Source organism: Athene noctua, chromosome 24 (assembly GCF_965140245.1).
Source record: "Athene noctua chromosome 24, bAthNoc1.hap1.1, whole genome shotgun sequence".
NCBI lineage: Eukaryota > Metazoa > Chordata > Aves > Strigiformes > Strigidae > Athene > Athene noctua.
In genome coordinates this window covers 2313291-2327674 of record NC_134060.1, presented here as the reverse complement: position 1 = coordinate 2327674, position 14384 = coordinate 2313291, and the positions used below count along the sequence as shown (strand labels likewise).

Here is a 14384-nt window from a genome sequence, read left to right as displayed (position 1 = left end):
GCCCCGGGCAGCGCGGTGCCCCGTGGCACTGGCACAGGGCATCATGATGGGGACAACACAGGGGACACCCTGGCACTCCTGGGGGGGCCCACGCAGATATCCTGGCTGGGGTCTCACCGTGCAGCTCCAATAAAAGCCCCCCCAGCTCGTCCCCCTCCTCTCCCAACCCCTTGGCTGCATTAAAGCCCCTTTGTGCCAAATCCCCGTCACCGTCGTGCCAAATCCTCCAGCACCGTCCAGCCCAAAATAGCCACGGGCTCACCTGAGCAGGGGCGGGGGGCCGGGGTTGTCCGCCTGCCCTCGTCCCACTGCTCCATATTAATGAGCCCCCTCCTCCCCCCGCAGTGTCCAGCCGTGCAGTTCGGGGCTGCCGCCGTACCTGAGCGCAGCGCGACGAGGCCGCCGCCGCTCGATGCCAGCCATGGCCGCCTGCTCCCCCACGCTCCGGCTCTGGCTCTTGCTCCAAGCCTCCTGCCTCTGCCTGGCCCAAATCGTAAGTCTCTGCTTAGTCCCAGCTCTGGGCTGGGCTGGGCTGGGGGACAGAGAGGGGACAGAGAAGGGACAGAGAGGGGACGGTTCCCATCTCCCCCATCGCAGATGCTCGCTTGTAGCGCTGAGCACCCCTGGAACTTTCTGCTTATTTTCCCAACACCTTTCACTCGGTTTTCCGAGGAATACCCTGGGGGGTGTGTGTGTGTGTGTGTAGGGGGGGGACCAGCCCCCACCCAGGTCCCACAGCCCCGACCCTCTGGGGACCTCACTGAGCTCAAAGCTGCCTCCGGCCCCGTGGGACGGGGACAGGGCTGGGCTGCACGCCTTGAAGTTTGGGACTTGTTAGCTTAATCAGTTTAGTTTTATTTCCCCCTTGGGGGAGCACTGGGGGACTCTCCACCGTTTTCCTCCCCAGCAGCTGCCAGACCTTCTGCCTCCCATTGCCTGGGAAAATGCTTCTCTGTTTCTGCTTTAGTGGGATGCGCTTGGATCCGGGCTGAGGGAGGCTGAGCAGAGCTGAGGGGGGGTTCTGACCCTCCCAGGGCTGCCCTGGGGCTCCGCAGGGGCTTCCTGAGGGGCAGCGGGGAGAGACACCAGCCGTGGAGGTGCTGGGGGTCTGGGATCCTCCTGGGCTCTCTGGACTCCCCCAGGGGCAGGAGAAAATACATCGGAGAGAAGCAGAGAGGTGTCCCTCTGCTCCTTGGGGCGAGCGCTGCGAGCGGGGCAGGCAGCGTTCCTCCTCGGAGCTCACCCGAACAGAGAAAATACCTTGCCTTGCATCCACAAAAATCAGATTTTGAGTAAAGATTTTGGAAAAAAAATCTTTCCGCATGGCCCCTGAGCTGCCCGCCGGCACAGCCAGCCTCGCTACAGAGAGCTGGAGGGGCAGCTGCTTTCCTAAAACAGCCCCCCCGGGATGCTCCCGGGCTTGGGGTGGCAGGGTCTGGCCGGGGGAGCGGGCTCGGGTCGGAGCGAGGGGGACGTGGGAGCTCCTGGAACAAGGAACCATTTGGAAATCATTCGGGCAGGACAAAGGTGCCATTCACGGGCGCTCCCAGGGACGGGTGCTCGCTCCCACCCCAACCCGACCGCGGGGTTTGCTTCCAAGGCAAAGCCAGGACTCTCCGACTTCTGTGAACAAACCGGCAACACCTCTCATCCTTCTATATTTCACTTTAAAATAAATAAGCCTGGAAGGACGGAGGAGTCACAGGCGTGTGGCCCCAGCCAGCCTGTCTGGTTTTCATTTCCAGGAACACCAGGGGTTTGGTCTCTGGGACCGGAGTCTCTTCCCCCCCAAACACCCCGTTAGGATAACAGAGATTTCTTTACAAAATTGCTCCTGTGGAGTCCTGTGCAAACCTCAAAGCTGGGGCCAGGCTGCTTGGGGAGCTCCCCCGCCGCCAGCTGAATGGTGCTTTTGTGTGATGCTGCGGAGCGGTGCTGCGGGCAGCGAGCCAGCCCGGCGCGGGGGGGAGAGCCCACGGAGGGGCTGGGGGTCCCCATTTCATACCAGGGCTTCAGGCACCTAAATCGGTGCTTTTAAAAATCCCAGCGCTGGGCTTGCACCCCGAGCTGAGAGGGGCCTTCGCAAGCGCTGCCATCGCCCCGTCGAGACGTGAGTCGGGAGGGGGTGAGGGGGTGAAAACTCATCAGGGGATGGGGAGCTGATTGTGTCAGTGTGGGGGGAGAGTTCCTGGATTTCTCCATCCAAGCCCTTGCTGGGGGGGCACAGCCCAGGCAGCGGAGGACCCACGGGGAGGGGCAGAGCTCTGACACCTTGGGGTGCTCATTCCACCCCAGCTCTCCAGGGATGGGTCCCCAGCACGCTGCACCCTGGGCTCCCACTGACTCCCAGCATCTCTCAGGGTCCAGCTGCTCCTTCCTGAGGTGGGTCCTGTCCTTTTTTCCCCCTTAGCGAGGGCCGCCAGGAGAACCCGGCCCACGAGGGCCCCCCGGTCCCCCAGGAGTGCCAGGAGCGGATGGCATTGACGTGAGTACCGGGAACCTTGCGGGCTGGAGGGAGAGAGGGAGGGGACCTGCGGCACAAAGAGGGACATTGTGTCCGGGCTGAGGCTCGGCGGAGGGCAGGGGGTGCCGGTGCCGTCCTGCTCCCAGGCTGGGGCAGATGAAGCGTCCCTGGCTTTGCCGGTGGTCCCGGGCAGCAGTGATGGAGTGGGGGAACACAGCTCCTGCACCGCGACTCCATCCACCTCCCTGTGACAGCAGCCCGTGGCCTCCCCACCACCCTGGGAAATGGGGCCCAAAATGCTTTTTGGGGAGCACAACAGCAAGGAGGTTTGGGTGCAGGGTGCTGGGGCACCCCTGTCCGGGCAGCAGAGGCTTCTTGGAGTGGTTGGTCAGCCTGGAGGTGCCCAGTGAGGAGGGGGCGTGTGTGGGGGGGGCGGTGGGGAACAGGACACCCCGGTCAGGTGCCCACAGAGCAGTGAGGTGCCGAGGGCTGTGGCCAGCAGCCGTGGCTCCGGACCCTCCCCAGGGCTGTGGGGAGCCTGAACAGGGGAGACCTGTGAGCCAGCAGAAAGCTCCCTTTCTCTGAGACTCACCCCAGGGTGTTATTTTAGTGCTATTTATACCCAGAACAGCCGCAGCCCCCGCCGCAACCCCAGCCCAGCCCTCTCTCCTCAACGCTGGCCCCATCCTGACCTGGCTGCCATGCTGGGGGATCCAACTCCTCACTCGAACTTGGGGAGGCGGATGGGAGACACGGGTCCTGAGCCCCTGCGCTGCCAGGCCCGGCTCTGGGGGGTGACAGACCCCTTTTTACAACCTTTTTCCCTTTCCCCAGGGTGACAAAGGCTCTGCCGGAGCCCCCGGGTCCCCGGTGAGTACCCATGTCTCCCCGCAGCTCACCGACGGTGTCGCCCCTTCTGGAGGAGCTCCTTTCCATCTGTCCCCCATGCCTCTTCTCTTTTAAAGGGTGTCAAGGGGGAGCCTGGAGCCCCCGGTCCAGACGGGCCCGCAGGGAAGCCGGGCATCGACGTGAGTACTGCCCCCCCGTCCCCTCTGTGGTGTCCCCGGCCGCAGCCCCCGCGGCGCAGCAGGGTCTCAGCAAACTCCTCATGCCCCCGGCACAGGGATCCTTTTCTGTTCACACATAAGAAAGTGGCAACATCTCTTCGAGCGGGAGCTGAAAGCAACTTTTGAAGCCCAGCAGGAAACATGGGCAGAGCTCGGGCAGGGCTGCTGCCACCCCTCCCACCGCCTGGGCTCTGAAAGCGTGTCCCCCTCCACCCCGCGCAGGCAAGAGCTGTGCCAGGAAAGCCACGGCACAGCACTGGCACCCCTGAACTTGAAAAGGCTTTTCCTTGTCCTTTACTGCAGCTGCTGTCCTGAGCCCTGGTTCAGTTGTTCTTTCCTCCAGAATAAATCTGGAGCAATCCTGTGGCCCCCCCACCAGAGCCACCCCCTTGGCACCCATGTAGGTGACATCAGTGACTTCCCCCACTGTCCCCTCCCCAGCCTGGGGCAGTTGGGGGGCTGAAAGGGGATGGATCTGCCTCCTTGTCCTGCCCTGATGCCGTGAGGGGCCAGCTCCCAGCCCCACGCTCCACCCAGGGGTGCGCGGCAGGTGGCCGGGGAGGGTTGGGTGGGGTGCCCGATGCCATCCCCAGCGCCACGCGGCACGGGTAAACACCTGCGAGTGTCAGAAGGAAACCCAAACTGCAGGCTCCTCTTTTGTGTCTCTGGGCGGCACTTCATAAATCTTTGGGGTTTTAGTTATTCTTCAGTGAGAAAAGAACAGAATAATAACGATCATTATAAGCATTGGTCATCCCGTCTAATCTGACTGCGGAAGAGTTTGGCTCCTCTGAATATGGGAGCAGAGCCGGGCTGAGCCAGGGGCTCTCCACCCGTGAACCAGCCCGTGGGTGACACTCAGTCCATCAGCTGCAGGGATCCAGACCCCGGCACAGGCACAGCCCTCGCTGGAGTGACCCGGAGTTGCTCTAAGAGGGATCCCGGAGGGGCCGAGCTCCCCACGTGCCTCTGCCGGGGCTGGATGTGCGCAGTGGTGCGAGGGTCCTTGCCGAGCCCCGGCGCGGGGGCTCAGAGCTGGGCATCTCGGGGGGGCTGTGGAGCGTCGCTGGGGGGCTCTCTGTGCCATCGGGGCTTGGATCCAGGTACCAGCCTCAGCGCCAGGTTTGCTGCATGCAGGGACACGCACAAAGTCCCCACTGACAACCCAGAGCCCCTCGTGACGGGAAGAGCCCCAGCGCGAAGGTCCGGCTGGCGAGCCAGAGGGCTGGCGATAACCTCCTGCTGTCTCTCCTCTTGCAGGGCCTGACGGGAGCGAAGGGGGAGGCAGGGCCCATCGGCGGGCCAGGACTTAAAGTGAGTGAGGGGCCACTCCAGGGCAACCACTCCGGGCTCCCACCTTGCCCTTCTGGAGCCAGCGGGGCCTGGCCAGGTTGGGACCAGCCCCATCGCTGTGCAGGGATGCAGGATGGGGTGATGGAGTATTTGGCAATGAGGGGACACTGAGGTTGGGTCCATGGGGAGATGAATTTTAGGGGCTGACACAGCTTGGTAGGGCCAGGCCCTCCTGTTTCAACTCCTGACTCTCCTCTTCCATGCCGGCAGGGCCAGCCTGGACTCCCAGGGCCACCGGGGCTCCCCGTGAGTATCTGCCTCTCCCACGGGCACCAGCGATGCCCCTGCTCCTGGCTTCAGCTCCCTGAGCACCCATGAGTGGGGTGGGAGCAGAGCGGGGATCCAGCCCCCTCAGCTGCATCCTTGGTGGCAGCGTGGGCATTGCTCAGGGCAGGGATGCTGTTGTTTTGGGGGGAGGTTGGAGAATTTGGACCAACTGTATCTTTTTTCTTGTTGCAGGGTCCTTCACTGCCGGGACCACCTGTAAGTGCCACGTGTGTGGGGATGGGGCAGCTGCCTGGGACCCTGCTTGGGGCTGTGCTGGAAGAGCTCAAATCTCAGCATCCCAAAGTGGGGGGTCTCAAGGCTCTACCTCTGTCACTCAGGGAATGTCTCTCTTCTCCTTAAGGGGCTTCCAGGCCAGGTTGGGCTTCCTGGAGAGATCGGAGTGCTGGGACCCAAGGTGAGGGGTCAGGAGGGGGAGTGGGAAAACCTCCCCTCCTTATCCTAGCATCCACTTCTCCACACTTCGGGGCTCCTGGAGTAAATAGGGGCAACACCATAGTGTGGACAAGTGGGGTACTGCAGTGGGGAGGGAGGGGTGACGGAATCAGTGCCTGCAGATGGGTCCCCTGGTGTCATCTATCCCCTCCCAGCTCACGGCTGGGGGATGACCCAGTTCCCCCTGTCTGGGTCTCTGGTGCTTCATCACCCCTCTCCACCCCAGCTCAGGCAGTACCTGCTGCCTCCCCCACCCCTAAATCTCCTTTCCTGAGGTTGTTCTCTCCTAGGGCGACCCTGGACCTGACGGCCCAAGGGGTCCCCCAGGCCCCCCAGGGAAACCCGTGAGTATCTCCCCAGTCACCAGCATTTTCTGCAGGAGGGAAAAGTCCCCCTGCCCCTCAGCCAGGGTTTGGGGCTGGGGCTTGGGCTCTGGCACACACCTCCTGCCCCGTGCCTTGCTCCCCTCCCTCCCAGGTGAAACATTCACCCCTCCTGTAAAATAGTGCCGGTATTAAACCGCAGATGCTGATGGTCTCCTTCCCTCCAGGGCCCCCCAGGACACATCCAAGGACTGGAAGGCAGCGCTGATTTCTTGGTGAGAGCTGCCATTACCTTGTCCCTTCAGCAGGCCTTTGCAGGGTAACGGCTGCTGGAAGAGTGTGTGCTGCACTGGCCTGAAATACAGACACCAGTGTAATCTGGTAACTGGGAGCCGATGGGGTGGGGAGGAGCAGGCTCCCCAGCTGAGCCGTGGGTCCCCTGCGTCACCGCACAGCCCGGCTTTGCTGCGTGGCACGAGAGCCTGTCCCCAACACAGCTTCTCCGCAACCTCCGTGTCCTTCCCCAACTCAACACACGCTTCTTCTTCCCCACCAGTGCCCGACCAGTTGCCCACCAGGTCCCAAGGGCCCCCAGGGACTGCAGGGACTGAAGGTAAGGGAGCCCTGGAGCGGCCAGGGAGCAGAGAGAGACCGTCGCCTCCAGCACCCTGTGCCTGAGTGGAGGAGCCTTCCCCAGTCTGGAGGCACAGGGAGCTCAGGAGCTGCTCTGCTCCCTTGGGAGCATGGGACAGGAATGCACAATACCCTGGGGGCAGGGGGACTATGGCAGAGGTCCCCCGTGGCTCCCCAGCTCCTGCCAACCCCTTCCTGGGGGTCAAGACCCTGTGCCAAAGCCCTGGCTGTGACGCTGTGCAGCTCCCTGTGCTGTGAAGCCTGGAGGGTTAAACCCCACGAGCATCCCCAGAACATACCCTCAAGGCTGCGGGATGCTGGGCCCCACCACATCACCAGTGGGGTGCTGAGCCCCACCACGTCACCAGCAGGCAGCCCAGGGGGGGGTGTCACAGGCAGGGTGGCTCCAGGTGATGCTGCTGTGAGGATGCTGCTCTGCCCAGGGATGTTCACCACCCTCCTCTCCACCCTTAGGGACACAGAGGCCGGCCCGGTGCCCTCGGGGAGCCCGGCAGGCAGGGTGGGCAGGTGAGTGACCTCTCCAGCAGCTCCCCAGCTGCCTCTGGGGGAGATGGGGCTGGGCTGGACAGTGGGGGCCTCTGGGAAGAGGAAGGGGGGAAGGAAAGAAAAAGGTAGGAGAGGGGGGAGGAAGGCCCAGGGCTGGGAAATGGAGGGTGGACAGGGTGGTCTTCCCACTGCGGCTCCCTGGACCTGACCCCATCCCCTGCAGAGTCCCAGCTGAGGGGTCTCGTGTCCCCAGGGCAGTTTGTACCCCTGTTCCACCCCAACACTCACCTTGCTCCTCTCCATCCCTCCCCAGGGCCCCAAGGGTGACGTCGGCGTCTCCGGAGAACAAGGTGTCCCAGGCCCTCCGGTAACATATTTATTTCTCTTTGCTGCTCCGTCCCCCGGGTGCCTCAGGGGCTGGGGGTGGCTGGTCTGTGCTTGGCCCCAGACGCCAGGGACAGGACATCCCTGTGTCCCTGCTCCAGGGACCCGCTGCGGGGACCAGAGCAAAGCCTTCATCCCATCCATCTCCCTCCTCCCAGCTGCAGAGCTGCTGCCAGGAAGGTGGCAAAGCCACATCCTGATGGAGAGCTCCGCGGTCAGCTCTGCCTCGGTCATTAGTGCGCCTTAACGAGGATAACTCACCGGCCAGGGCCAAACTGCTCGTGTACGCTGAGCCCCCCCTTATCCCACCTGAGCAGGGGGTGCAGTGCCCAGCTCACCACGGGGACGTGGGGATTAAAGCTGTCTGAGCTCGCTGAGCACTTTGAAGATGAAAAGTAATTAATGAGCTGAGCCCTTTCGATCCGAGAAAGGGCAAAACCACTTTGAAGCTGAGAGTTTTGCTGGGGGAAGCAGCACCAGTTTGGGCCTGTTGCTGTTATTGAACCGACAACTGGAAAGGCACCTGGTGGGGGGCTGCAGAATTAGGAGGACTGAAAGACCTCGTATTTGGCAAAACCAGCTGATTTCCAGTACCAGCTTTTGCTTTAATTGTGGCTCCCCCTGAGCTGCTCCTGGGGCCGTTTCCAGCTAAGCCGGCTGTTGTTTCCTTCCCCGCAGGGACCGCAGGGCCTGAGGGGTTACCCCGGGATGGCGGGACCCAAGGGCGAGACGGTAAGTGCCCTTTGGATGCCGGGGTGGCTGTGCCCGGCTCCGGGGTCAGAGGGAGCAGCTCCCACGGGGATGCTCCCCAGGCGGGATGCCGCTTCCCTGGAGCATCACTAACACGGCTCCTTGGCCATCCCAGGGAGCTGGACGCTGCCTCTTGTTAGTGGGGTCAGACCCGGCTGGGGCCTGAGGGTGGGATGGGAGGAATTGACCCCCCCGTGCTCTCTTTGCAGGGTCCTGCTGGTTACAAGGGGATGGTTGGGACCATCGGAGCGGCCGGGCGGCCGGTGAGTGTCCTCCCTCATCCCTGGGGGCTGCAGGGCAGGTGGGGGACCCCGCACTTTGCCATTCAGCCCCCGTCTTTCTCCCCTCCAGGGCCGGGAAGGCCCCAAGGGACCACCTGGGGACCCTGGCGAGAAGGGAGATCTGGTAGGTGACCTTGCCCCGCTGGGGAGGGCAGCGCCGTGCCCCGTGCGATGCCAACGCCCCCTTTTCCCCAGCTTGGCCCCGCTCCCCAGCGCAGATGGGGGCTCTGCCCAGGGTGCCTCGATGGGCATCTCCTCCCTCTCCCCACTCCGTCCCCTGCACCAAGAGAGCGGCTGAAGTAACGCTCGTGCTCTCCTGCTCTAGGGTGGCCGCGGCATCAGGGGCCCCCAAGGAGACATCGGGCCCAAGGGGGAGAACGTAAGTACAGACACATCGAGGGCTGAGCCCCTTGCGAGGAGAAGATCTCTCTGTCCCTCTCTGTCCTGCCAGGACCATCCTGCAGCCTTGCACCCTGGCTCAGTTCAGGGCTGGAGCTTTCCTTTCCCTTCCCAGCCTTTTTTTACTCCCACCACAAGCCTTTCAGTCCCTCTCGGAGGTGTCAGACCGAGCAAGTCTTCCCTCTTCCACAGGGTCTGCCGGGCATCGATGGCAAAGACGGCACCCCGGGAATCCCGGGCGTGAAGGTGAGCTGCTGCGGGGGCACGGACACGCTGCTCCTCGTACCAGTGCTCGCTGGAAATAACGGGGATGGCAAGTGGTGGAAGGTCCTGGCCCTTGATGTGGCATCTCCTGACTAGGGGAGTGTGGCTGTCCCCGCGGGTCAAGTGCAGAGCCCCGCTGTGTCCAGAAGTCCCTTGTCCCAGCCGTGGACACCCCATTTCTTCACCTTTCTCTGCCATGTGGTGACATCCCCTCTGTCCCTCGCAGGGCAGCGTGGGACAGGCCGGCCGCCCTGGAACGCCGGGACACCGGGGACAAGCTGTGAGTACGGGAACGTGGGAGCCCGCCGCCCGGGCAGGTACCCCCTCACCCGCGGGGCGACACCCCCCTCTCTGGGTGGTGCTGGGGTGCAGGGACAGCACCCAGCGGGGACACTGCCTCTGGGCACGAGGCTGGGGCAGGGTGGCTGCCTCCGGTGCTGAGCACTGGGTTTGATCCCAGCTTTGTGTCCGCAGGGTTTGCCAGGTCAGCCGGGAAGCAAAGGTGGCCCAGGAGACAAGGTGGGTCTGGGGTAGCTGGGGCTGGAGGAACCCCCTGCTGAGCATCTGCCCCGTCCCCCGCAGAGCTGTGGCTGCCTCCGTGCTCATCCCCGTGCCATCCCCTCCCCTGTCCTCTCTGCCCCAATCCACCTCTGTCTCCTGTTTGTAGGGTGAAGCAGGTGCTCGAGGCCAGGCCGGTGTCACCGGTGCCCCGGGGCAGATCGTAAGTACAGAGAGGTCACTGTGTGCCTCCTGGGCACAGCCTGGGGGTTGCTCTTTCTCTGTCTCTCTCTCATTCTTTTTCCCCTATTTGCTGTCAAAAATAAGGCAGATTTAGGATCTTCATCCCACCCCAACCCTCCTCTTCACTCTCACCCCAGAGCAGCTTCCTCACAGGGAAGCCCCTGGGGCCACTTCTCCAGCACCTCCTTGGCCACCAGTGCAGTGGCAGCCCTTGGCATGGCTGCAGGGGACAAGGACAGGGCCACACATCCCTCAGGGAAGGATGAAGGGCAGATGATGTCACTCAAACGGAAGAGAGGCCTCTGGTCTGGGTTTCTTTTTTTTTTTTCCTGCCTCTTAGGGTGAACCTGGACCTCGGGGTGAGCAGGGACCACAGGGTGTCCCCGGGATGAAGGTGAGTCTGGGGCACTGAGGGGTTTGTGGTGGTGCCAGTGGTGGTGCCAGGAGCTGCCCCTGACTCTGGTCTCTTCTTGGGTCTCTGCAGGGCGACCGGGGCGAGCGTGGCCCCGTGGGCCCCCCCGGCGAGCAGGGGAAAGCGGTGAGTTGCACCCACAGCCCGGCTGGGAAACCAGCTTGGGCACGACTTGGGGATGCTCAGCCGCGGGTGTGTGGCTGGGGAGGAGGGACGGGGGCACGGCTGGCACCCCCCGCACAGAGCTCTGGCTTTGATCACGGCCGGGGTCAATCCCGTGCCCCGTCCCGCTGTGCCTGGCTGCCGGGGCCAGGGATTAGCCGATGGGGCAAATAGCACAGGGATTAGCAGTCCCGGGGCCACGCTGGGTTTGCAGCCCCAGCCAGGAGAGGAATTTCCTCCCAGCGCAGCGAGTGGGGAGGCTGCCGGGCCCCCCTCGGAGGCTTTTCTGGGTTGGAAGAATGGCCCAAAAGTGACCTTTGTCCCTCTGGCTTCCTGGGGAACTGGGGCCCATCCCTGGTGGAGCCCCCGTGCTCTCGGTGCAGCTGGAGGGGAGGCTCCACCATCGCTTTCTGCTCTGTCCCCGCACAGATTCAGGGCAGGTTGGGATGCTGTGGGGCAGCCTGAGCCGCTGGAGGGGACGGGGGGCTGCCCAAGCACCTCATTGCCTTGGGGAGGATGCTCAGATGAGGGAGGAGGGTCTTCCCACTGCCTCTTTTCACTCGTTTTTCTCTTCTTCCCATGTTACCTTGATTTCCAGGGGCCGAAGGGTGAGCAGGGTCCACCGGGGATCCCAGGACCCCAAGGCTTGCCGGGAATCAAAGGAGACAAGGTGACTGCTCCTGGCTGCGGGACACAGGCTGCTCGGGGGTCTGGCTCAGGGAAGTGGCGGTGAGCTGGGCTGACCCCCCGCCATCTCCTTTCTCCAGGGCTCCCCAGGGAAAACCGGCCCCAAAGGCGGTTCTGTGAGTATATTACCCTCCTGCCCGGGCTGGGGGGTCGGTGGGAGGTCGCTGACACTCCTGTTTAACAGGGCTGGCGCCCACCTTTGTGGGGAGCTGACACCCACTGACACCAGGTGCTTTCTCTGTCATCACCCCCAGCAAAAGCGGGGAAAAAGGGGGTTAAAGTGGCTGCGGAGGAGGTGGGTGCTGGCAGTGAAGGGTCACATTTCTTGTTGCCTTTTGTTTAGGGAGACACCGGCGTTCACGGCCTCGCAGGGCTGAAGGGAGAGAAGGTGGGTCCCTGCAGACGGTCCCTGGGGCGGAGGGATGTGGGGTGGATGGACGTGGGTCCCTGCCCGTGCTGGGGTCTCCTGGCACTGCAGCGCTGCACCCCAGTGCAGCTGCGGTGAGCTCCAGGGAGGGTACATGTGCCTCCTCCCTCGCTGCAACTCTAAATTTGTGCTATCTCCCCATTGCATTTCTGGTGTCCTCTGTCCCCAGGGTGAATCAGGCGAGCCGGGGCCGAAGGGACAGGTGAGTGACCGGGGGCTTGGGAGCGAGGGACTCCCTGCGCCTTCATGGTGGGACCCTCAGCTGGAGGCTGGTGGGCTGAGAAAGTATTTTCACTGGAGAGGGGCTTCAGGATTCAGCTCAGATCCCAGATTCAAGTTCAGACCCCATTCAGGGTTCAGACCGCGCCTGCAGGCGTCGGTACTGGAGGTCCTCGGGGTTTCGGGGTGCTCAGGACAGGGCACCCCGCTCCTGACGCCACTCTCCATCCCCACCACAGCAAGGCATCCAGGGCGAGCTCGGCTTCCCCGGCCCCTCGGGGGATGCAGGCGCACCTGGCCCGCGAGGCTACCCGGGGCCCCCCGGCCCGCGAGGACTCGTCGGGGAGCGCGGCGTGCCGGGGATGCCCGGCCAGAGGGGTGTAGCGGTGAGTACCCCCAGAGCACCCCCTCCTCACCTCTGCATCATGTACGTGGTGACCTGGGGGCTGCCGCTGTCAGCTTGTTCAGTTCTGCAGGTGATTTGCCCCCAACCTCTCCTTACCAACCGGTTCCTCTGGGAAATGGCTGCTGATCATCTTGGGAGCTGCCTGTGCTCCCCCACGAGCTCTCCAGGAGGGCTGAGCTGGGATCCCACTCTTCTAGAAAAGAGGAATTCTTTATTTCTCACCATATATAGCACCAGGAGCAGGCTTATCTCCAGTGTGTGCCTTTACAGCCTGCCTGGGGGACAGAATTTTTCCATATAAGCCTTGTTTTATACTTACAAAATGGTACTGCAGAAAGTTAACGCCGTGAGGAGGTCACAGCATGGCTGATGGCGTGAGCCAAGGCTGGAGCACTTGGACTGGGACTAAACAGAAAAAGGAGAAGGGGGGAAGGCGGCATCGGGTGCAGGGAGGTGCTCTGGACCGGGGCATCGGGATGGGACTGGCTCTGCGAGTGCAGATGGGGATGGGAGGAGTGATGTCCCTTTGTGCCGTGTCCCTCTTCTCGCCGCTGGCAGGGCCGGGACGCCGGGGACCAGCACATCATCGACGTGGTCCTGAAGATGCTGCAAGGTGAGGGGGGAAGCGGGGCACGGCCGGCGGGGCGGCTGCCACCACATCCCATCCCACATCGGCCTCTCCCCGTCCTACAGAGCAGCTGGCGGAGGTGGCGGTCAGCGCCAAGAGAGCTGCCCTGGGTGGAGTCGGTGCCATGGGACCCCCCGGACCCCCTGGTCCCCCCGGGCCGCCTGGTGAGCAGGGCCCACACGGACCCATGGGACCTCGAGGTGTCCCCGGCATCCTGGGTGCTGCCGGGCAGATCGGCAACGTAGGACCTAAAGGTGGGTGGCCATACCCACACCGTGCCCCGAAAAATCCTCCTCGGGGCTGACCCTGCCTCCTCCAGCCACACTCATCCCCAACCTCAGTCCGCTGCAGGGTCCGTGTTTCCCACTGCGGCGCGTTCTTCCCTCTCCTTTTCTTTCCCCGCAGGGAAGCGAGGCGAGAAGGGTGAGCGGGGAGAAGCTGGCCGTGGGCACCCAGGCATGCCAGGCCCCCCGGGGATCCCAGGTAAGCCCCAGCGCAGGCAGCAGCAGCCCCCGTGCCCCTTGCCGGTGTACTGACGAGCCCAGCAGCGGCTCAGGACCTTCTGACCCATTCCTGGGGTTCATCCCGCAAATCTTCAGCCTGCAGCACCCTCGGCTGCCTCCTCTCTGCCTGCGGCTCTGCCAGCCGCTTGCCTGGCCCCTGGGTATCACCCCCGTGCTGTGCTAACGCATCCCCGTCCCCAAACCCCAGGCTAAGGCCGGGCTCAGCACCCACACACCCGCTCCCATCGTTGCAGGTCTCCCCGGCATCCCTGGCCACGCACTCGATGGCAAGGCCGGCGAGCGAGGCTTGCCAGGCTCCCCGGGAGAGGCTGGCCGGCCGGGCTTGCCCGGTCCCGCGGGCCTGCCGGGGTTCTGCGAGCCGGCCGCCTGCCTGGGAGCCTCAGCCTACGCCGCCGCGCGCCTGACCGAGCCGGGGGCCGTCAAGGGACCCGTCTACTGAGGAGGCCCCGGCTGACCTGGCCGGCAAACCCGCGCCGGGGCCGGCAGCAAAGAGACCAGAAAACTGCAAATCCACAGGGAGCGACTTCTGCCCGTCCCGGCTGCGGGAGGGCGCTGGGCTCGGGGCAGCTGCCAGAGGGGAAACGCGGCCTCGGGAATTTAATTTGGTGCAGGTATCACCCCCCTCCCACAGCCTGGGGGATGGCGAAGAATAACGAGAGGTCGCCCCGAGTCCTGCTCTTGTTACTGGGGTTCGTGCCCCCTCTGCCCATCCCTGTGCCCCTTCCCAAAGAAATAAATTGTCTTTTATACAAACCCTCTCACTCTGTTATGTCCTGTTTGGTGCTGAATCGGCTCACCGCCAGCTTTTTTTTTTTTTTTTTAAACAAAAATTGTGGTTTGATTATTTAAGAGACTTGCCAGATCCAGCCTTGTTTACTGCTGGGCACTCACAGAGCTGTAAATCTTTGTAAAATAGGATTATTTTATAACTATGAACAGAAAAACACCAACTTTTTAAAAAACGGACAATAAAAATGAGATGGATTGTTAATGAACTGATGTGTTGATTTCTTTGAATCAAACCAAGACTTTG

General features: G+C 63.1%; 1 protein-coding gene across 2 annotated transcripts; it reads left to right on the top strand.

Annotated features, from left to right (window-relative positions):
• The first annotated feature begins 365 nt into the window (after positions 1–365).
• COL9A2 (collagen type IX alpha 2 chain) lies at positions 366–14316 on the top strand. 2 transcript variants are annotated; one of them, XM_074925976.1, is made up of 32 exons: positions 366–493; positions 2411–2485; positions 3299–3334; positions 3430–3492; positions 4792–4845; positions 5095–5130; positions 5344–5367; positions 5513–5566; positions 5895–5948; positions 6155–6202; positions 6484–6540; positions 7035–7088; positions 7381–7434; positions 8130–8183; positions 8411–8464; positions 8553–8606; positions 8808–8861; positions 9074–9127; positions 9372–9425; positions 9620–9664; positions 9813–9866; positions 10227–10280; positions 10371–10424; positions 11059–11130; positions 11228–11263; positions 11491–11535; positions 11744–11776; positions 12033–12179; positions 12758–12812; positions 12893–13081; positions 13233–13310; positions 13585–14316. In XM_074925976.1, the coding sequence occupies exons 1-32, from the start codon at positions 413–415 to the stop codon at positions 13788–13790; spliced, it is 2082 nt and encodes a 693-aa protein (XP_074782077.1). In that variant the 5' UTR covers positions 366–412; the 3' UTR covers positions 13791–14316. The 2 variants fall into 2 exon arrangements, 1 of the variants encoding a protein (XP_074782077.1); XR_012635102.1 differs by lacking the exon at positions 13585–14316 and having other exon boundaries at positions 12898–13081.
• The last annotated feature ends 68 nt before the right edge of the window (positions 14317–14384 follow it).

Bases quoted from the DNA above. Each gene is read 5' to 3' on its own strand.
- COL9A2 (XM_074925976.1), top strand. From the start codon at position 413: ATGCCAGCCATGGCCGCCTGCTCCCCCACGCTCCGGCTCTGGCTCTTG. The intron at 8,184-8,410 runs GTAAGTGCCCTT...CTCTCTTTGCAG, and splicing joins CGGGACCCAAGGGCGAGACG to GGTCCTGCTGGTTACAAGGG. The intron at 13,082-13,232 runs GTGGGTGGCCAT...CTTTCCCCGCAG, and splicing joins CGGCAACGTAGGACCTAAAG to GGAAGCGAGGCGAGAAGGGT.